The sequence below is a fragment of the Sinocyclocheilus grahami genome, unplaced genomic scaffold, assembly GCF_001515645.1.
Source record: "Sinocyclocheilus grahami isolate Dianchi unplaced genomic scaffold, SAMN03320097.WGS_v1.1 scaffold2036.1, whole genome shotgun sequence".
NCBI classification, from domain to species: domain Eukaryota; kingdom Metazoa; phylum Chordata; class Actinopteri; order Cypriniformes; family Cyprinidae; genus Sinocyclocheilus; species Sinocyclocheilus grahami.
The window spans coordinates 34863-53522 of NW_015507215.1; the positions used below are offsets into that span (position 1 = coordinate 34863).

The 18660-nt window shown below is 37.9% G+C and overlaps 1 protein-coding gene and 1 long non-coding RNA gene across 2 annotated transcripts in view; one reads left to right on the forward strand and one right to left on the reverse strand.

Moving 5' to 3' along the window:
• LOC107573788 (neuronal cell adhesion molecule-like) overlaps positions 1-17200 on the forward strand; it is a 47641-nt gene extending 30441 nt beyond the window's left edge. The window contains exons 19-31 of the mRNA XM_016260233.1: positions 2186-2287; positions 2393-2590; positions 2664-2734; positions 3538-3763; positions 3846-3961; positions 4809-5013; positions 6195-6317; positions 8756-8932; positions 10115-10237; positions 11813-11968; positions 12563-12694; positions 14285-14363; positions 16692-17200. Coding sequence (XP_016115719.1) covers positions 2186-2287; positions 2393-2590; positions 2664-2734; positions 3538-3763; positions 3846-3961; positions 4809-5013; positions 6195-6317; positions 8756-8932; positions 10115-10237; positions 11813-11968; positions 12563-12694; positions 14285-14363; positions 16692-16893 — 1910 coding nt within the window. The 3' untranslated portion in view covers positions 16894-17200. The remainder of the gene's footprint in view (positions 1-2185; positions 2288-2392; positions 2591-2663; positions 2735-3537; positions 3764-3845; positions 3962-4808; positions 5014-6194; positions 6318-8755; positions 8933-10114; positions 10238-11812; positions 11969-12562; positions 12695-14284; positions 14364-16691) is intronic.
• The window catches only part of LOC107573789 (uncharacterized), a 19295-nt gene continuing 8345 nt past the window's right edge, over positions 7711-18660 (reverse strand). The window contains exons 2-3 of the long non-coding RNA XR_001607568.1: positions 12748-12750; positions 7711-7783 (exon numbers count right to left, since the gene is read on the reverse strand). This is a non-coding gene — a long non-coding RNA (uncharacterized lncRNA). The remainder of the gene's footprint in view (positions 7784-12747; positions 12751-18660) is intronic.

Genomic DNA, 18660 nt, shown 5'->3' on the forward strand with positions numbered 1-18660 from the left:
AAATAAACATTGACAGAATAGTGCATTTTAGAATAATTTTAGCTAGAAGTGTGTAATTGTCTGTAAATTAACACATCTCTGCCTCACTCCTCTAACCCCTCCCACTCAGAGGCCCCGCCCACTCCCGCAGTGATCTACGGTAAACACACAGCTCATCACATCCCATAATGCCCTGGGCTTGTGTGTGGTGAGGTTCATGGAGCATGCTGTTGTGTGATCACATTGATCTGTCTTCTGATTTGGCTTTGGAGTCGTTCTGTTGATTTCCACATGAAGGCGTATGTAGAGTTTGCATGACTCATCACGTGAATGCGCTTTAATTTGTGCGTGTGCAGACATGCAGCTGAGGGTGTCATGTGCTTGTCTGATCATGTGATCATGAGTTGATTAATTGATTCATGTTTATGTTGACAAAAGTACTTAGCACTGCATGCTGTCATTAAAAAAGCAAAGTGTAAATCCAGGACTCTTTTCTCTGAGATCAACAAACTTGTTAAACCACCATCTCTACAGAAATTACAGACATTTATTCTACAGTAAATTTACAGTATCTATCTATCTTTCCCTTCATTTGCTTCCCCAGAATTCTCTACTTCCCTGCTAGACTTTTTACTCACTAATGCATCTGAGATTGAATAGCTGATTGTTAAATCAAATTCTATAATTGTGTTGATATTGGATCAACTCAAGATTGATCCAGTACCAACACACACACAGTCAAAAACATTCTGCCTTATCTTTTTTTACAAATCATCCACACGATAAACAGATCCCTTGCTACTGACTAAAAATAGCTGATGTAGCCCCAGTGCTTGATAACACAGTCCTGAGTAACTGTAGACCCATCTCCAACCTTCCCTTTATGTATATTAGAAGTATCAGAAAAAGGACAAATTTGTCTCATTTGGACAAGTCCAATTTGTGAACCATTTGAGTCTGGTTTTCGTCCTCTCCACAGTACAGATCCTGCTCTTTTAAGAGTAGTGAATGACCTCTGACTCTGGTGCCCTCATCCTTCTGCTCCTCTGATCTGAGTGCAGCTTTTGATACAGATTGCCATTCAGTATTATATCTCGACTATCTGTTATCAGCAGATCTCGTTTCCCGTGGTGTACCTCAAGGTTCGGTTCTCGGTCCACTTCTGTTTCTAATCTATATGCTTCCTCTTGGTCAGATCATTCAGCCTCATGGTCTGAACCTCCATATTTATGCTGATGATGCACAAATCTATCTTACTGTACAGCCCAATTCTGTTTTTCCTCCCATTTCCATCACTTCCTGCCTATGAGATCTCAAACCATGGATGCTGAAATCTTCTCAAAACTGAATGCTGACAAAACAGAAATCCTTTTAGTAGGCCCTAAATCCCTTATCTCCTCCCAAAATGACACCTTCACTCACATAATGATGGAGTTACAGTAAATTCTTCACCCATTGTATGGAATCTTGGGGTATTATTTTATTCCACATTATGCTTTAAACCTCACATCTGCCAGTTTGTTAAATCTTGCTTTTCTACCTTCGCAAAATTGTTCGTATATGACCTTTGCGAAATCACAAAGATGCCGAAACTGTTATCCATGCTTTAACCTTGCATCTGAACTATTGTACAGTAACCCTTTGTTTTGGTGCCAACCCACTAAAGCCCTTAATTGCTTGCAACTAGTTCAAAATTCTGCTGCTCATGCCCTTACATTGAAAAATAAATTAGCTCACATCACTCCCATCCTTCAGCACTGCACTGGCTCCTATTCTTTCTTGTCCAAGTTTTTAAGCCTACCGTTTAGGACCTTCATATCTTACCGAATTAATACACCCTTACATTCCCGCCTGCACTCTTAGATCCAGTTCTGAGAATTAGTTTTATGTTGGTAGGGTGTTCAGCATTTCAGCTCCTAAGCTTTGAAATAAGCTGACTGAAAACCTCTGTGCTGTCTCCTCACTCCAGACCTTTAAGACTGAACTAAATTCACAATATGTTTTATTGATGGTTTCTTTTTGGTTTTTATTTTGGTTATTGTCTTGTATGTTATATGATCACCATCTGACTGCCTGTTCACAGTGTTGTCTTGATTATATAACTATATTATTTGTATTATGTAAAGTGCCCTTGGGTTCTCGAAGGCAATATAGAAATAAGATGTATTACTATATTATTATTTATTAGTGGTATTTAACTCTACAGAGCATCCGGGAACGCCGACTGATCTGGAGCTGACGGATCCGGGAGCGAGAAGCGTTCAGCTCACCTGGACACCTGGAGACGAACACAACAGCCCTATCAAGAGTACGACACACACACACACACCTGTGTGCATGCTTTTAAAGATCTCTGCATTTCTGTTGGGTGTAAGGATGCTTTCTGAATGACCTTGTGTACTTGCCGTGTCAGAGTTCCTGATCCAGTATGAGGACGCTCTCCACCAGAGCGGCGTGTGGCACAATCTGACGGAGGTTCCTGGAACCAAGACCACGGCTCACCTGAAGCTCTCTCCGTACGTCCACTACAGCTTCAGAGTGCTGGCACTCAATGATGTGGGCTTCAGCCGTCCCAGCATGCCCTCGCGCCAGTACAGGACCAGCCCCGCAGGTACGGCCCACGCGTGTTCAAGCTCACATTAGTGTTCATCGGCTCGTTTCTAACGCGTCTCTAATACCTACAGCTCCTGACGAGAACCCTACTGAGGTCAAAGGTCACGGCACCGAACACAATAATCTGGTCATCACGTGGAAGGTAAAACGCTGATTATTAATAAACACCTCATATGATGATATAAACGATGTTAACCCATGATGTTCATTAGAGCCCTATGAATCGCTTTTATTTTTCCTAAATTCAGGTTTTGTTTCAAATTAATTTTGTTGAAATAAATCATTTTTTTGTTTAATTGAAATTATGATTTAACTTTATTAATAGTGAATTAATAGCACTTTATCAATAGTTTAAAAAATAAATTTATTAGGGCCCTATGAAATCCGTTTAATTTTTTTCCCCAAATTCCCTTTTTTTTTTTTTTTGCTTAAAAAATCGTTAAGAAAAATCCCAAATCCCACATGTCCCATTGTAATAATCAAAAATCATGTCTAATCAATTAAATGCATAAAACATTAACAATTAAAATACAAAAATAGGGTCTTATGTATTTATTTATTCAGGAATTATGTTGTCTGTTTTCATTTTTCTGTATTTATGAAAAACCATGGTAATGAAGGCATAAAACATTAAGCATTTATTTAATTTTTTCAAATGTAATAATTCCTTTTTTGTTATAAAACAAAGTGGCACAACAGAGGTTTACTGTCAAAATTAAAACATGGAGGAAAATTATGTGACATTCCTGAAAAAATTTAAATTGTAATTATTTTATTCTTATTATTAATTTCAGAAGGGTTACATAATTTCTTTGTGTTAAACTAGTTTCTGTGTGTATCTGATGATAGTTTTCTCAAATGAATGGCTCTGTGGAGATGAAGTTCATGTATGTATAAGCCGTTCTGTTGGATGCTTGTTAACATGTTTGTGTTTGTGTTGGGCAGCCGCTGACGCCTCTGCAGGCCAACGGTCCCGGCCTGCAGTATAAGGTCATGTGGCGTCAGCAGGACATGGAGAAAGACTGGACGTCGGTCAGCGTGGCTAACGTCTCTAAGTTCGTTGTGTCGGGGACGCCCACGTTTGTGCCGTACGAGGTGTTGGTTCAGACGCTGAACGAAAACGGTCCTGGACCTAAACCCAGCGCTGTGATTGGATACTCCGGAGAGGACTGTGAGTGATGCTTTCAGCAGTTCACACACCTTTATACGCTTGTCTAGCGGAACGCTGCTAATCCCAGAATGCACCTGTGCAGTTCCGTCAGCAGCTCCGGGTGACGTGCGTGTCCTGGTGCTGAACAGTACGCTAGCAGAGGTGCGCTGGAGCCCCGTTTCGCCCGAATCCGTGCGCGGCCGACTGCAGGGCTATAAGGTACGGCGCTCCTCTCGTCATGTGACCCGCCGATACTCAAATTCAGATACTCACGATTAATCAAAGGTTATTTCTAAACACAATTATGAAAACAAGATCAAATGATTATTGAACTACATTCTGTTTCTCAATTCTCAAATTATTATTAATGTTTATTAATTGATCTCATTTAAATTTATTTTAAATATATTTTTGTTTGTTTTTCAGTTGAATTATATATCTATTATAGATTTAGTTAATATTTTAACTAAATCATTTTGAAACTATATAGTTATTATATTTTCTGTTTAAAGTTTTAGTATTTTTGTCATTTTTATTAGTTTTTGTGTTTTTATGTCTAATTATGTTTTAGGACATTTTAGTTTTAGTTTATTTATTTTTGTACTTTAACTTAAACTAAACAAAAAATGTGAAATGTTACCTTGACAACTAGCTGAAATTACATTTTTTTATATTTTATTTCATTTCAGTTAATGTTTAATTTTAATTGTTTATTTTTTTTGTTTTAGTTTTATTTAGCTATAATAACCAAGTGTTAAAAAATAGTTTTTAAAAATTCAATAAATGCATGACTTTTCCGAATTATTGACCAAAATAATCGTGATTGTGATGTTTGCGGTAGTTGAGCAGCTGTAATTCACATTCACATTTACAAAATTTACATAAAAATAAAATACATACAACTAAGTCTAATGACACAATCTTTAGGAGACACAAATGGACGAATAAAAACATTGAAACCATCTCAGTATTGATCACGCTCAGACTAGTGCATGCTGGGAGGATATGGAGAGCAGGTGGATGGTAGAAAGCCTTTAACGGGGGTTGCACTGTTGTCCGTGTGCAGGTGCATTACCATCGTGAGCGCAGTTTACACCGACACAACTCTCATCACGGCAAACACAGGACTGAGATCTTCAGCCCCAACAAAACCAGCGGGAAACTGCCTGACCTGCTGCCGTACAGCGTCTACAGCCTGGAGGTGACGGCCTTCAACGGCCGAGGAGAAGGTCCCTCCAGCGTCCCGCAGCGCTTCGAGACACCCGAGGGCGGTAAGAGCAGCGGCAACATTTCTACAACAGAGGACATGCTCAAAACTGTCAGCAGCAACACATACTTTTCCATTAAGGGCTGATATTTAAATCCATTTCCAGAGGCATTTTGACCTTTATAAAGGCAGCTCAAATTCATTTACATTTTAATTTATTTTTGTTTAATACATGTAATAAGAATAAGGCATTAAAGCGCTGTTGCCAATCAAGTCAAATCAGGCAAAAGATACAGAATCTGCATCTGAAGTGGCATTTAGATGGATCTTTACGATGGCATAAATAATATTCTAAATACAAAATATAGAAAATATAGAAAATAAAATCATATGAAACTAAAACCATCAGTAGGTGGTAGTCACTGTCTTAATGATTGATTCATTCATTCAACTGATTCCTTCAAACAGCTGATTCATTCAAGACTGAAGCGAGTGACTTAATGAATGAGTCACTGAATCATTCACTGTTTCATTCAAGAACAAAATGCCACTGTGTTGACTGGAGATGCAAACCTTCTGTTTGGAACAAAACCATTGAAATAGACAATATTGTGTTGTGACTTGGGCTATGTTTTAATCTATTTATTTATTAATCATATACCACTGGATAAAGTATTTTAAACCGGACTGTTTTGACCTAAAGCTGTACAGAAGGCCGCACAGGTGCTACAGTAATTCAACACGGATGCTGTGTGTTTGTGTTCCAGTTCCAGGCGCACCGTCCTTCTTCAAGGTTTCTGCTTTAGATCTGGACTCTCTGATGCTGGAATGGGGTCCACCTCACGAGAGGAATGGCCGTCTGTCCGGATACACCTTCAAATATCAGACCGGTGAGAAAACCTGTGCAGCGTCACTACGGTTTACTGCTTTATGACCCGTTCACACCGGGAACCGTAACTACACTGCCTGCCAATAAGAGAGACACACAATCTAATGTTGATCTGATGGGGTTTCCACAAGCTTCGCCACTGTGCTGACTGGAGATGCAAACCTTCTGTTTGGAACAAAACCGTTGAAATAGACAATATTGTGTTGTGACTTGGGCTATGTTTTAATCTATTTATTTATTAATCATATACCACTGGATAAAGTATTTTAAACCGGACTGTTTTGACCTAAAGCTGTACAGAAGGCCGCACAGGTGCTACAGTAATTTAACACAGATGCTGTGTGTTTGTGTTCCAGTTCCAGGCGCACCGTCCTTCTTCAAGGTTTCTGCTTTAGATCTGGACTCTCTGACGCTGGAATGGGGTCCACCTCACGAGAGGAATGGCCGTCTGTCCGGATACACCTTCAAATATCAGACCGGTGAGAAAACCTGTGCAGCGTCACTACGGTTTACTGCTTTATGACCCGTTCACACCGGGAACCGTAACTACACTGCCTGCCAATAAGAGAGACACACAATCTAATGTTGATCTGATGGGGTTTCCACAAGCTTATGCAGCAGCACAACTAGGGCTGGGCCAAAAAAAATTAGATTTTTCGATTAATCCTTTTTTTTTGTTTTTGTTTTTTTTTATCCCGTCGATTCAATATCGATTCTCAAAAGCCGCAAATCGATCTTTTCTGGTATTTATTTCAGCAAACATTTAAAACAAGATCTGATTAACGTGAATCTTATCATTAGTCTTCTCCACTAGATGTCACCCTCTTATTTACCTTGCGCGATGTTACAACAGAAACCCTGTCATTCATTCAGCGCTTATCATGGCTGACAAGAACCAAGAACAAAGCAATGTGCGCGATTTGCAATGCTCAGGTGAAATGCTATAGAAATACTACAAATCTGTGGAAGCATTCGACATCACACATGGAGCACCATGATTTCCGCAATGAATGAATAAATGGCGTATGGCACAGACTTTGTTTACTACACACGTACTAAAGCGCGGACGACGCTCGCTGTGTTTTCAGCTTCTGCCGTCTCACTATATGACGATATGAACACACAAATATCATCTCCAGCTGCTCTGACAGTCACTTCATTAACATTTTACCATTTAATTTGAGAAAACTACCGTCATATCACTAGGGTCACCATACGTCCTCTTTTCCCCGGACATGTCCTCTTTTTGGACCTAAAAAAATATGGTCTCCCTAATATCACATAGAAAGCAACTGCAAGTTCCTCACACGGCAACCCGTCAAAATAAAAGTTTGGTTTAACGTGAAGAAACTGTGTCAGAAATATTACTATTTAGCAGTCTCAATGTAACAACAATGCTACTACTAATAATAAATATTAACAAATCTTTATTTTTAACCCTTGTGCGATCTTCGGACCGGAGAATTTTACATTTAGAATTTTTAAAAATCATAGCTTCACCAGAATGGTACGAAACTTGGTGACTTTAATGGCACTTGGTATGTGAACACAAAACAAAATTGAGGGCATGATTTGAAAAAGCTAAGTGCTCGTAAAAAAAAACAAATTTTCACACTCATGGTCTTCGGTCAAAAATGACCGACCATAGGAAATAAATGGTAAATGGGGGTGAAAATACAGAAAATATTTGTGTGTACAATCTACAAATCCCCCACAATGCAGAAAAAGAGAAGAGGTGAAACTCTAAAACATCTAGAGTGCAAAATCAACACACCAACTCATACACAGGCGGACACACACACACACCTATGAACTGGTGTGACTGTAACCCTGTGTAACTGTGTAAAATAAAATCAATAATTCAACTACAATGCAGTAAAAAAAAGTGGACAGCAAGGAAGGGGTTACACTCTAAAGCATCAAGAGTGTAAAACCGATACATCCACTCACACTCACTCACAGACACACACATACAGAATTATAGGAATAATCACATTTGTTTTCTTTTTAATTTTAACAGTAAACAAACATCTGTTGTGCAGCACTTTGTTTGCCAAAAAATAAAAGGGTTTAATTTTCATTTGATTAGGATAAATGAAATTAATGTTTTAGACCATCATCTGATTACCAGAAACATTAAGAAGAACATTTTATAGGGCCCTATTATTGTTTAAAAAAGGACCCTATACAAAAAATAATAGGTTTAAAATACAGGCATGTGGCTCTTAATTTATTGTAAACAAATGGTGAATTAATAAAAAAATTTTTTTTTTAGAAATGTCAATAGCATTTGTATTAAAACTATATTCACTGAATGTAATTTTAAAAAATCGAGAATTGAATCAAGAGCTTGCTAATCGAAATCGAATCGAATCGGGACATCTAAATCGAGACCCAGCCCTAATCACAACATTTATCTCCATCAAGGAGTTGAAAGAGTTTTAGTACAAGAACTTTTTTAAGAGTTGCATTCATTTTTAATTTCTTGTACTGAAAATAGTAGACATGCTGTCTAAGGAATGAAAAGTTGCACACTGCATCAGTTTGGATTAAAATAATTGTTCTTAAAATAAGTGTTCTGAAAGTGATTCCAGCGATACGGTTCCTCTGTTATATACCGTTAGGGGTGGAGTGAATGTCAATATTCTCATAGAGTTAAAACTCCATAGTTTTTGTTTTTGGTGTGAATGTGCCTTTATGATTTAAAGTTTTAAAAAAGGAAGTTTCCAGAATCTCTGCTATATTTTGAAGCTATTACCGTTTTCATGTGTCGTACGTGTATATTTGAATGTTCGACCTTGTTTATGTTGCTCGAGTCAGTTTGAAGCAGTGAACAGAACAAATGGTCTGTAAGTGTAGCTTATGATTGGGTAAAATAACGTGACCCCGCCCCTTTCCACTCCTGTCCCACCTCCAGTCGACAGCAAAAGTGATTTGGGTCTGTTGGAGGAGCTGGATCTGCCGTCCAATCAGAGCAGCTTCACGCTGCACAACCTCCTTCACAGCACACGCTACAAGTTTTATATCAGTGCCAGAACGCAGAGAGGAGTCGGTCCCGCGCTCACCGAGGAGGCCGTCACTGTCCTCGACAGAGGTACGTTCACTAGATAGGGTGCACAGCTGTTTCTTTAGTGTGTGTCAGTTTTATGTGTTTTCTGTTTACTCTTCTACTTCGACTTGTCTTTTGAACGTCTCATGTTTGTGGGTCTGTGTAAGACAGCAGAGTCTCATCACACCTGCTCAGTTTATCATATTTGCTTAATTAAATCCAATACCTGTTTCTTACTAATTTTAGGGTGCTGAAATAGTGTCTGTTTTGCTCTTTCACATCACACTTTCTCTCTAAATTTGATGAATTTTGTAGCATTTTTGCTAAGTTAGATAACGGAGTGGAGATGGAAAATATGTTCAAATACTCCATTTAATGTATTACCCCACAAAATGTATAATTCTCTGTCTCTGTTTGGATGCAGTAAAACACCTGATTCATGTTTGCATTTCCTTGTGTCACTGGCCATAATTCTAACCTTGAAATCCATATTAGGTATCAAATAATGTCATGCATGTGAAAATATGCTGAGAATTGATCAAACAGTTGTCATCTGTCTCAGATTCAGAGAGGAACCATGTGTTTGTGGTGTTTTTCTGCTGACTGAGGGACAATACAAGACTTCTTCACCGCACAGATGGGTGTCGAAGTTAAACAATACATTTTCAATATTTATTTTTGTCAAACTTTTGGAATTTGACTGCTTTTGTTGTTTTGATAAGTGCATTAAAGCAGATGCATATAATTTGAAAGATTTACATTCTTATTTTGTGAAAATAACTATGCGATGAAATGTTTTTATTGATATTTTTAAACTCTGCATCATCAAAATAGGCTATATTATGCTTTTTTTTTTTTTTTTGCAAATCAGCAGAATTTTTTTTCAAGATGTAGGACTGTGTACATTAGAATTGCTTGGCTTCCCAAAAATTAATATCTCACTAAATCCTGTGAGAAACACTGTACAGTGTGTGTTTTCTTTCATGATCCAGCTCTGATTCTTTTTTTTTTTATAAACAAGAATAAACACCCTTCTTCTCTCCTACAGTAGTGACATCATCACTAGCCCCGCCTCTCCACGTTAACATCACATGTTATTACGCTACTCACATTGTGTTTGGACCTCTTGTAAACAGTGCCGCTCATGTCAGTGCATCGTTGACAGTCACTGATCTGGAGGTCAGAGGTCACTGTGATGGGCTGATGATGTCTCTCTCTCTCTCTCAGCGCCGCCGGTCGCTCCTGCATTTGGGAATGTCAGCTCATCCGTGAGCGAGGATGGAGCGCTGATCAGTTGGGAATACTGGGGCCCTGAGAAACACCTTTATGTTGAATATATTATAGACAAGAGTAAGAATCCTGCATGCGTGTGTCGTGAGGATGGTGATGATGAAACGCTAAACATATACATTCCCATGAGTAGAGCTCCTGTAGTAACTAATACACAGTCATCTACCCCGCTGAACAGATCAACCGCCACGCTAGTTAATGCTGGTTAGTGCTGATGGTGACCCGTCTGTTCAGCAGGGTACACTGCAAAAAATAATGTTCTTACTTGGTATTTTTGTCTTGTTTTCCAGTACAAATCTCTTATCATTCTTATATCAAGAAGCATGTTAAGAAGATATAAAGTCGTGTTGTCTGAGAAATTGATCAAAATGAAGTGTTTATACTTAAAATAAGAAACTACAGGTGAATAGGGTAAAAAATTAGCTACTAGATATCATATCACCATACTTCCCCAGTTGATTAATCACAGTATGTTACATTTTCTGAAATGTTATATTTAAATGTGCACTAATTTGCAAACATTTCCACAAAATCTGAACTTTGGATAATGCCAGGTTAAAAATTATTGTTGGATTTTATTGACATATTAAAGTTAAGGTTTTTACAAAGGGGATTTTGGACTTCTCTCTCTATCACTCAATAATTTATAAAAACAAATACATTTTCACCATGTTTTAAGAATAAACTATTGTATAAATCAGTGTGAATGAAATATGAACAAATCCCTCAGTAAAAACCTTCATAATATAGAGAGTAATAAAACTCTAAGTTTTGGTGTATGTCAGTGCAGCTGAAGTGGAGAAACAAACTCATTACCTTTAAATATATGCATTTTCGCCATGTTTTTAACAAATAAAATGTTGTATAAATCAGTGTGAATGAAATATGAACAAATCCCTCAGTAAAAACCTTCATAATATAGAGAGTAATAAAACTCTAAGTTTTGGTGTATGTCAGTGCAGCTGAAGTGGAGAAACAAACTCATTATCTTTACATACATGCATTTTCGCCGTGTTATTAGGAATACAATGTTGTATAAATCAGTGTGAATGAAATATAAACAAATCCCTCAGTAAAAACCTTCACAATATAGAGAGGAATAAAACTCAATAAATAAAATAAAATAAACGCTTATATGTGCATTTGGACATTTTCTTTCCACTAGTCTGAAAAAAATTGAGCAGTGCATGAAAAAACAAGGGTTTTGCCTGCGGTGTCTCACCTAAAAACAACAACAACAACAAAAAAGTGCAAAACGGGTTAGACAATCCTGTTTTCCCTTTGAATTAAGTTTATTTTTCTGACCTCATTGGCAGATATTTTTTCTTGTTTTAAGTATAAACGCACTTCATTTTGAAAACATCTTAAAAACCTTCAGATCTTATCTGATGTCATTATACATGTATCTTATATACTGGAAAACAAGACAAAACCACTGAGGAAGAACGTGAGTTTTTGCAGAGTAGTTCACCAAAGGGTCATAACAGTTTAGTTATTTTGTAGATTATTGGAGCACTGTAGTAGGTGGGTAGTCAGAATTAACTCCAGATTGACTCAGCAGGTGACTAGAGCTAACTTACCCGTATTTGATTGTGAGGACGCTGAAGTGCTTCCTGTTGTGCTGGAAACCCTCAGGTGATGAAGACTGGAACAAAGAGAAGGTCAACGGCTCTCAGTTCCACGTTCTTAAGAATTTGAAGAAAGGTTTGGCCTACAAGGTGCGTGTGGTGGCCCGGGGTCATGACGACCAAGCGGTCCATCACTCTGAGGAGCTGTTGGTTAATGTCCCAGGTGAGGCTTCATCTCAGCCTCAAGGCCTTGTGGGATATCTGACGGCTGTGATGCATGACGGCCGTTGTGTTGAGATGTTGAAGCGCATGACGCACGTCTGTATGTCCTGCACGAGTCCGTCTGTGCTCATAATGTGGCTCAGTTGTTATTGTTTATTGATCGATCAGCATGATTGTATCCCATAATCAATACGAACTGCAAATGTGATTTTCTTATTCAGTATTTTTGAGTTGTTTCCAGTACAAATATCTCAACATTCTTAAATTTACTTGAGATGCAAAATTAAGACATTAAGACATCAAAATTGACTTTATGCTGAAAGAAGAACACAATTTCTCAGAATTTCTGCATTGTGTCTCATGTAAATGTATCTTGATATACAGATATACAGTTCAGATATTTGTACTGTAAAACGAGAGAAATACTGATGAAGAACATGATTTGTGCAGTGCTGGTCGAGTTTCCCTCTCCGTGCTTGTCTCTCATGACTGTGTTCATGGCGTCTGATCTTCTGTGACTCGCTGGATCGAGCTGTTTAAAGTTGAAGATCTGCTCACGTCTCATGCTCTTCCTCCTCCTCCTCCTCTTCCTCAGCGATGGTGAGTCCGCAGGTGGACATCGCCACTCAGGGCTGGTTCATCGGTCTGATGTCGGCCATCGCTCTGCTCATCCTCATCCTGCTCATCATCTGCTTCATCAAGAGGAACAAGGGCGGCAAATATCCAGGTGAGCATTATTTTATTATCACTGATATACTGTTATAGACTTTATTATTATACTTTCTGTTTTCACTTTGATTTTAGTTCAAGTTTTTGTAGTTTTGTTGTGCTTTTAGCAATTTTTCTTGTTTTTATTTTGTGATTTTCATTTTTATTAATTCACAAAAACAAAAATAAACCACTACAAACAACTTACAAAACAAGGAACAGATACTGTCAACACTGCTTATAAATATTCTAAGTATCCTTATGACAAAGATTTCCTATTTTTTTTTTAAAACAAACTTCATGTGTTTTGGTCCATCTGGAAAGTGTTCAATGATTTTTTAGTGAGTCTAGATGGTGACTCTTTTGTGGAATTGATGGACATTGAAAGTATATAGACAAGTATGTTATCGCTGTTTTTTTTTTTTTAAGGTTATTGAGTTACTGTTGAGTTCATTTTTGTATTATTATTATATATATATATATTTTATTTTTTATTTTTATTCAGTTATAATGAAAAATTTAACTGTTGTCTTAACTTGTATGACAATCTTTGAAAATAAAATTGTCGTTCAAAAAAAATAAAGTAAGATCTAATCTAATTTTGTATTATGTTTGTGCATTTATGTAGGATCTGAAATGTCCACAGACCGGTGTTAGCACTGAGGATGGAAAGCCCACAGCAGCATCCTGGAAATGGTACAGTGCCATGGATGAGGCAATTGGGGGCAGACCCTCCATCACTCCACCTGCCCTTATTGCCTCTATATAGACAAGTATGTCATTGTAGTACTTTTTATTTATTTTCTTTTATTATTTATTTATTTTGTAAGGGTATTGGGTTATTGTTGAGTTCATGTTTTTTTTTTTATTCAGTTATAATGAAAAAATTAACTGTTGTCTTAACCTCTATGATAATCTTTGAAAATAAAAATTGTTGTTAAAAAAAAATCCTTATGACATACCAAAACAATATAGAAATTGAGTAAAATGCAGTTTTTTTAAACAATATTTATAGTTTTTTAAATGATTTTTTATTGTTTTGTTGATTTCGTAAATTAGGTTGAACTAAACAAAAATAGAAAATGTTATCTTGGCAACTAGCTGAAATAAAATAAGTTTAAGTTTTATCATTTTATTTCAGTTAACGTTTAAATTGTTTCAAGTAACATTTTTTTAATGGTTTTCGTTTTTAGTTAACGAAAATAACCCTAAAAACTGTATTTATTTTCTAAATTCAGGCTAATGGTCTTATTGTGAACAATTGTGCATAACTGTTCAAACATGCATATGTTTCTCCTTTTTTTTCCAAAAGTTTAAACTAGTAATATTTAATCAAAATGAAGGAATGTGACAAAAGAAAAGATCTGACTTTTTTTTTTTATCCCACTGGCAGATATTCTTTCTCGTTTTAAATATAAACACTTCATTTTGATGCATTTGTTTAGAAAACAAGACTTGATATCTTCTGTCATTTTGTTTCTCCACAAAATGCATCTTGACTTAAGAATGTTCAGATATTTGTACTGGAAAACAAGTCAGAAATAGGGTTAGGGTTATCTGTTGTTTCAGTGATAAATGCCAGTGTGTGACTCTCTGATGTTTGTCTCAGTTAAAGAGAAGGAAGATGCTCACGGAGACCCGGAGATCCAGCCCATGAAGGACGATGATATCACGTTTGGAGAGTACAGGTGAGAGAGCTCCGACCTGACCCTTGACCTCTGACCCCTCAGGAGACTGACCCCACCGATCTGAAACGGAGAGTGGATGAGAACTTCTCCACGACGTCACCTTCATCGTCTGATCTGCTGCTGGTCTGATGCAGATCCTGCGGGACTCAATCAGGTTCTCGTCTCCAGGATGATCGCATCAGTGAACTTGATGATCCAGCAGCGTATTTACTGTATCAGAATATAGTTCTGCATCCTTTTCTTCCTTGATCCAGAATAATCCTGCAGATGTTTGTCCATAATGACGTCGGATCTGAACTGAAGCTGCTGGTTTGCCATTTAAAGTCTATTCCTGCGTTATTCTGCACACGTGCGGGAGAGAGACGAACGAACTTTACTCCTGTATAGCAATGTTCTTTATATTCCCTGCTTTACTAAATTATTTCCTTTTTATACGCTGGACATTATTGCAGATGTTGATCTGTCCTCAGCATACAGTGTTCCTCGTAACGCTGGTCAGTGATGTGAATCTGACAGCTGCTCTTCACTTGACACAAACCGGCATTTTAGACAAAAATATTTACATGAAATATTTAGAAATTACAATATAAATAAATGAAATTGTTACATTAATGTCCCTTGAGATTTTAAATGAATATTTCAATAATTTTCTAAGTGAAAATATTTTCAGATTGTCTTGTAAATTAAAAAGTAATTTGTTACTTTACTAGGTACTTGGAAAAAAGACTTTCGATTACGTAACTTGCATTACTTTTAATGGATTACAACCAACAATGATCATATCTTTACCTTGAATGTCGTGTAAGTCAGCGTTTGCCAAATGTAAATGCAAAATATGAGTGTGGATTACAGGATCGTTCAATCCTTGAATGATAACGCTATCTGAAACAAACTCACACTCAGCAGTAATTAAACGATCGTGAATCAGAGTTGACTCAGCTGCTCTGAAGTAACACTCATTACTGCTCTTAGTATGTGATGTTTAGTAGCTCTGAATCGCATCTGCTGTGACGCTCGCGCAGACTGAGTCGCTGGCGTTCGTTCCTCCCGTTTCGTTAAGTGCCGGTCGAATGTGGGAAGGTAAGCGGGAATCTGCATGCGAGAGGAGAAAAACACAACCATTCCAGGATCACACACATGTACATCATCGCTAGCCCGAGAACATGCAGTGAGAATGAACCACGGACAGAGTAAGGGCCCGTTCACACAGAACACGTCTTTCCATTCCAATGCGCTACTTTTCCATTTTTTTGTAAACGCACTAGATAGACGTGTATGACCGCTGCTCTCGCGTCTCTTAAGCAGAGCCACTTATCAATCTCAATTCCAGAACAGTGGACCAATCAGAAGACTCCGGGGGCGGGGCAACCGTTGCAAGTTTTTGTTTACAGTAGCAAGATGGCATGGCAACTGTTTTTATTTACATTATTGAGTCACGTCTCAAAAGCACGTCTCAAGGCCCTCGCATTCTGCTCTTGATGCAAAGACGTGTTCCGAGTGAACGGCCCTTAAAAGAGCTGTATGCTCGAAGATTGTATAAAAACTACTTTTATAAATAAAAAAAAAATTTTACTAGGGTTATACAGTATTTTTGGACTTTTAAAAATTATTATTAGTAGTAGTAGTAGTAGTATTACTTTAAAAATATATAAAAGTTAAAAAAAATTTTTTTATAAAATTATTAAATTGGTGCCAAATGATTCTGAAATTGTATCAACAAATTCAGAACAACAACAAAAAACCATAATATTAATAAAACCAGAGAAAAACATGTATATGAGAGCACTATACAGTATGAGCCTGTCTGTTCTCTAGTTACCTGTACTAACTTACTCGTTTCATGGGAAGTGTGGCTACATCCATTCATGATTCATGTATGATTTGAGGTTTTCCTCAATCTGTTTGTGTTTTAATCGCGGCTGATGGGCTTCGTTCATGAAGCACCAGCAGAAGGAGTGTCTTCAGGAAGTTTGTCGAATGAATCAGAATCTTTGAATGATTCGCTCAGATTCAGCTGGTGCTTCAGGAATCAGGCTTTATGTCATGATGATCATGTTCAGGCTGATGTTTGAATCACGGCTTGATGAATCTGTTTTTCATCTTCACGCTTCAGATGCTGAGATATGGATTGCGCTTCATCCATCTTTATTCCTCTGATAGTTTCCCATGATGCTTTAACGCTTGTTTTGACGTTCACGCAGGTTTTGTCTCTCATCCTGTCACATGTATGTGATTGCACATGTGACACTGATCCTGCATGTGTGTGTGCCGTCCATCTTTTGAGTTTGATTTGCATCATGATTCACCTGCATGTGGTTTTTCTCCTAGTGACGAGGACCATAAACCGCTCAAAGGGAGCCGAACTCCGTCCAGTGGAAGCGTTAAGCGCGACGGCAGCGACGACAGTTTAGTCGACTCCGGAGACACGCAGTTCAACGAGGACGGCTCGTTTATCGGACAGTATAGCGGGAGGTCGGATAAAGAGGCGACGCCTCCGTCTCTGGTGAACGCCATGAACTCATTCGTGTGAGATCCGCTGGTTCATGAACCACGCTTCAGTTTACTAGAGACTAAACGAGCCTGACTGAAGCAGACGGCTGCGTCTGTACGGATCTCGGAGGATGATTAACCAGGCTGTGTTCACAATAGCACACTATCATACTACTGCAGTATGTACTATTATGCAATCATCTAGATATCAGGCAAAAATATAAACATTTTCATTTATGATTTGATCACTCAGACGGAATTCACACCTTAAGGAATTGTTCCTCCAAACTGAAAATGTGCTCACACCCAGGTTATCTGAGATTAGGATGAGTTTGTTTCTTCATCAGGTTTGGAGAAATGTAGCATTGCATCAGTGTCTCAGCAACGGATGCTCTGCAGTGAATGGGTGCCGTCAGAATGAGAGCGGATAAAAACATCACAATAATCCACAGCACTCCAGTCCATCAGTTACCATCTGGAGAAGACAAAAGCTGAAACTAATCCAGCATTAAGATGTTTTTGACTAAAATATGAGTCTAAAATCCATAATAACGCTTCCTCCAGTGAGTCAGTGTTCTGGTGTGAATCAGGAGAGAAATCTGCACAGATCAAGCAGCGTTTAAACAGCTCTAAACACATATGTGGCTGGATTTTGATGCGAGAGACAACAGCAGATGCACTTTTTCACTGGAGGAAGAGTTATTATGGATTATGGACTTAATGGGCTTTTTGTTAAAAATGTCTTGATGGATTGGTTCTGACGGCACCCATTCACTGCAGTGGATCCATTGGTGAGCAAGTGATGCAATGCTACATTTCTCCAAATCTGATGAAGAAACAAACTCATCCTAAACTCAGATGACCTGAGTGTGAACACATTTTCACTTCTGGATGAACTATTCCTGATGTGACGGCGGTAGCACAGTACATCACTGTGTGCTGACGCAGTATGCTAGTATTATATTAGGAACGCAGCTGATGTATCCATGCATGATGACAATATTCTACTCTTCTGATTCTGAGAGATGGAGACGCTCTCACTGTATTTCAGGGCACTGCTGCAGTGTTTGCAGTGAATTCATCAGAGGACATTTCTACAGAGTGAATCCCACACCGGCTCATATTTCATCGCAAAATCAAAAAAAAATGTTTGAAATTATATTTTACATAAAGAAAATGAAGCATGTTTTTAGAATCATTCATTCTTTTTTGAATTATGACATTAACTTGAAATTCACATAAATGCAATTTATACCCATTATTTTGATGCAAAAAAAACCCATTGTTTCTAAAAAATATGATTGATTTTCTTGATGTGTGTAAAATATAATTTCTTTTTTTGGGGGGATCTTCATGTAATTCACTCTATTTACACTGCCTCATTCAGTTTTTGTAGATCTGCTTGTCAGAATGAAAAGTTTGTGAGTGAGTGAGTGAGTGTGTGTGTGTGTGTGTGTGTGTGTGTGTGTGTGTGTGTGTGAGTGTACCGTGTGTGTGTGAGAGATTTTTATGCTTTTTTCATAACTTGCATCAAGTCTGAATTTGAAATGTTAAATGTTGTTTTGTAAAGATATTTTGTTACTGTAAATAAAGTGAGAGTTTGTGTGGCTTAAGAACTGAAGTGCAGGTCAGGAGTGTGTGTGTGTGTGTGTGTGTGTGTGTGTGTGTGAGAGAGAGAGAGAGAAAGAGAGAGTGTGTGTGTGTATGAGTGAGTGCTTGCGTGTGGGAGTGTGAGAGTGTGTGTGTGTGTGTGTGTGTGTGAGTGCGTGCGTGTGGGAGTGAGAGAGAGAGAGTGTGTGTGTGTGTG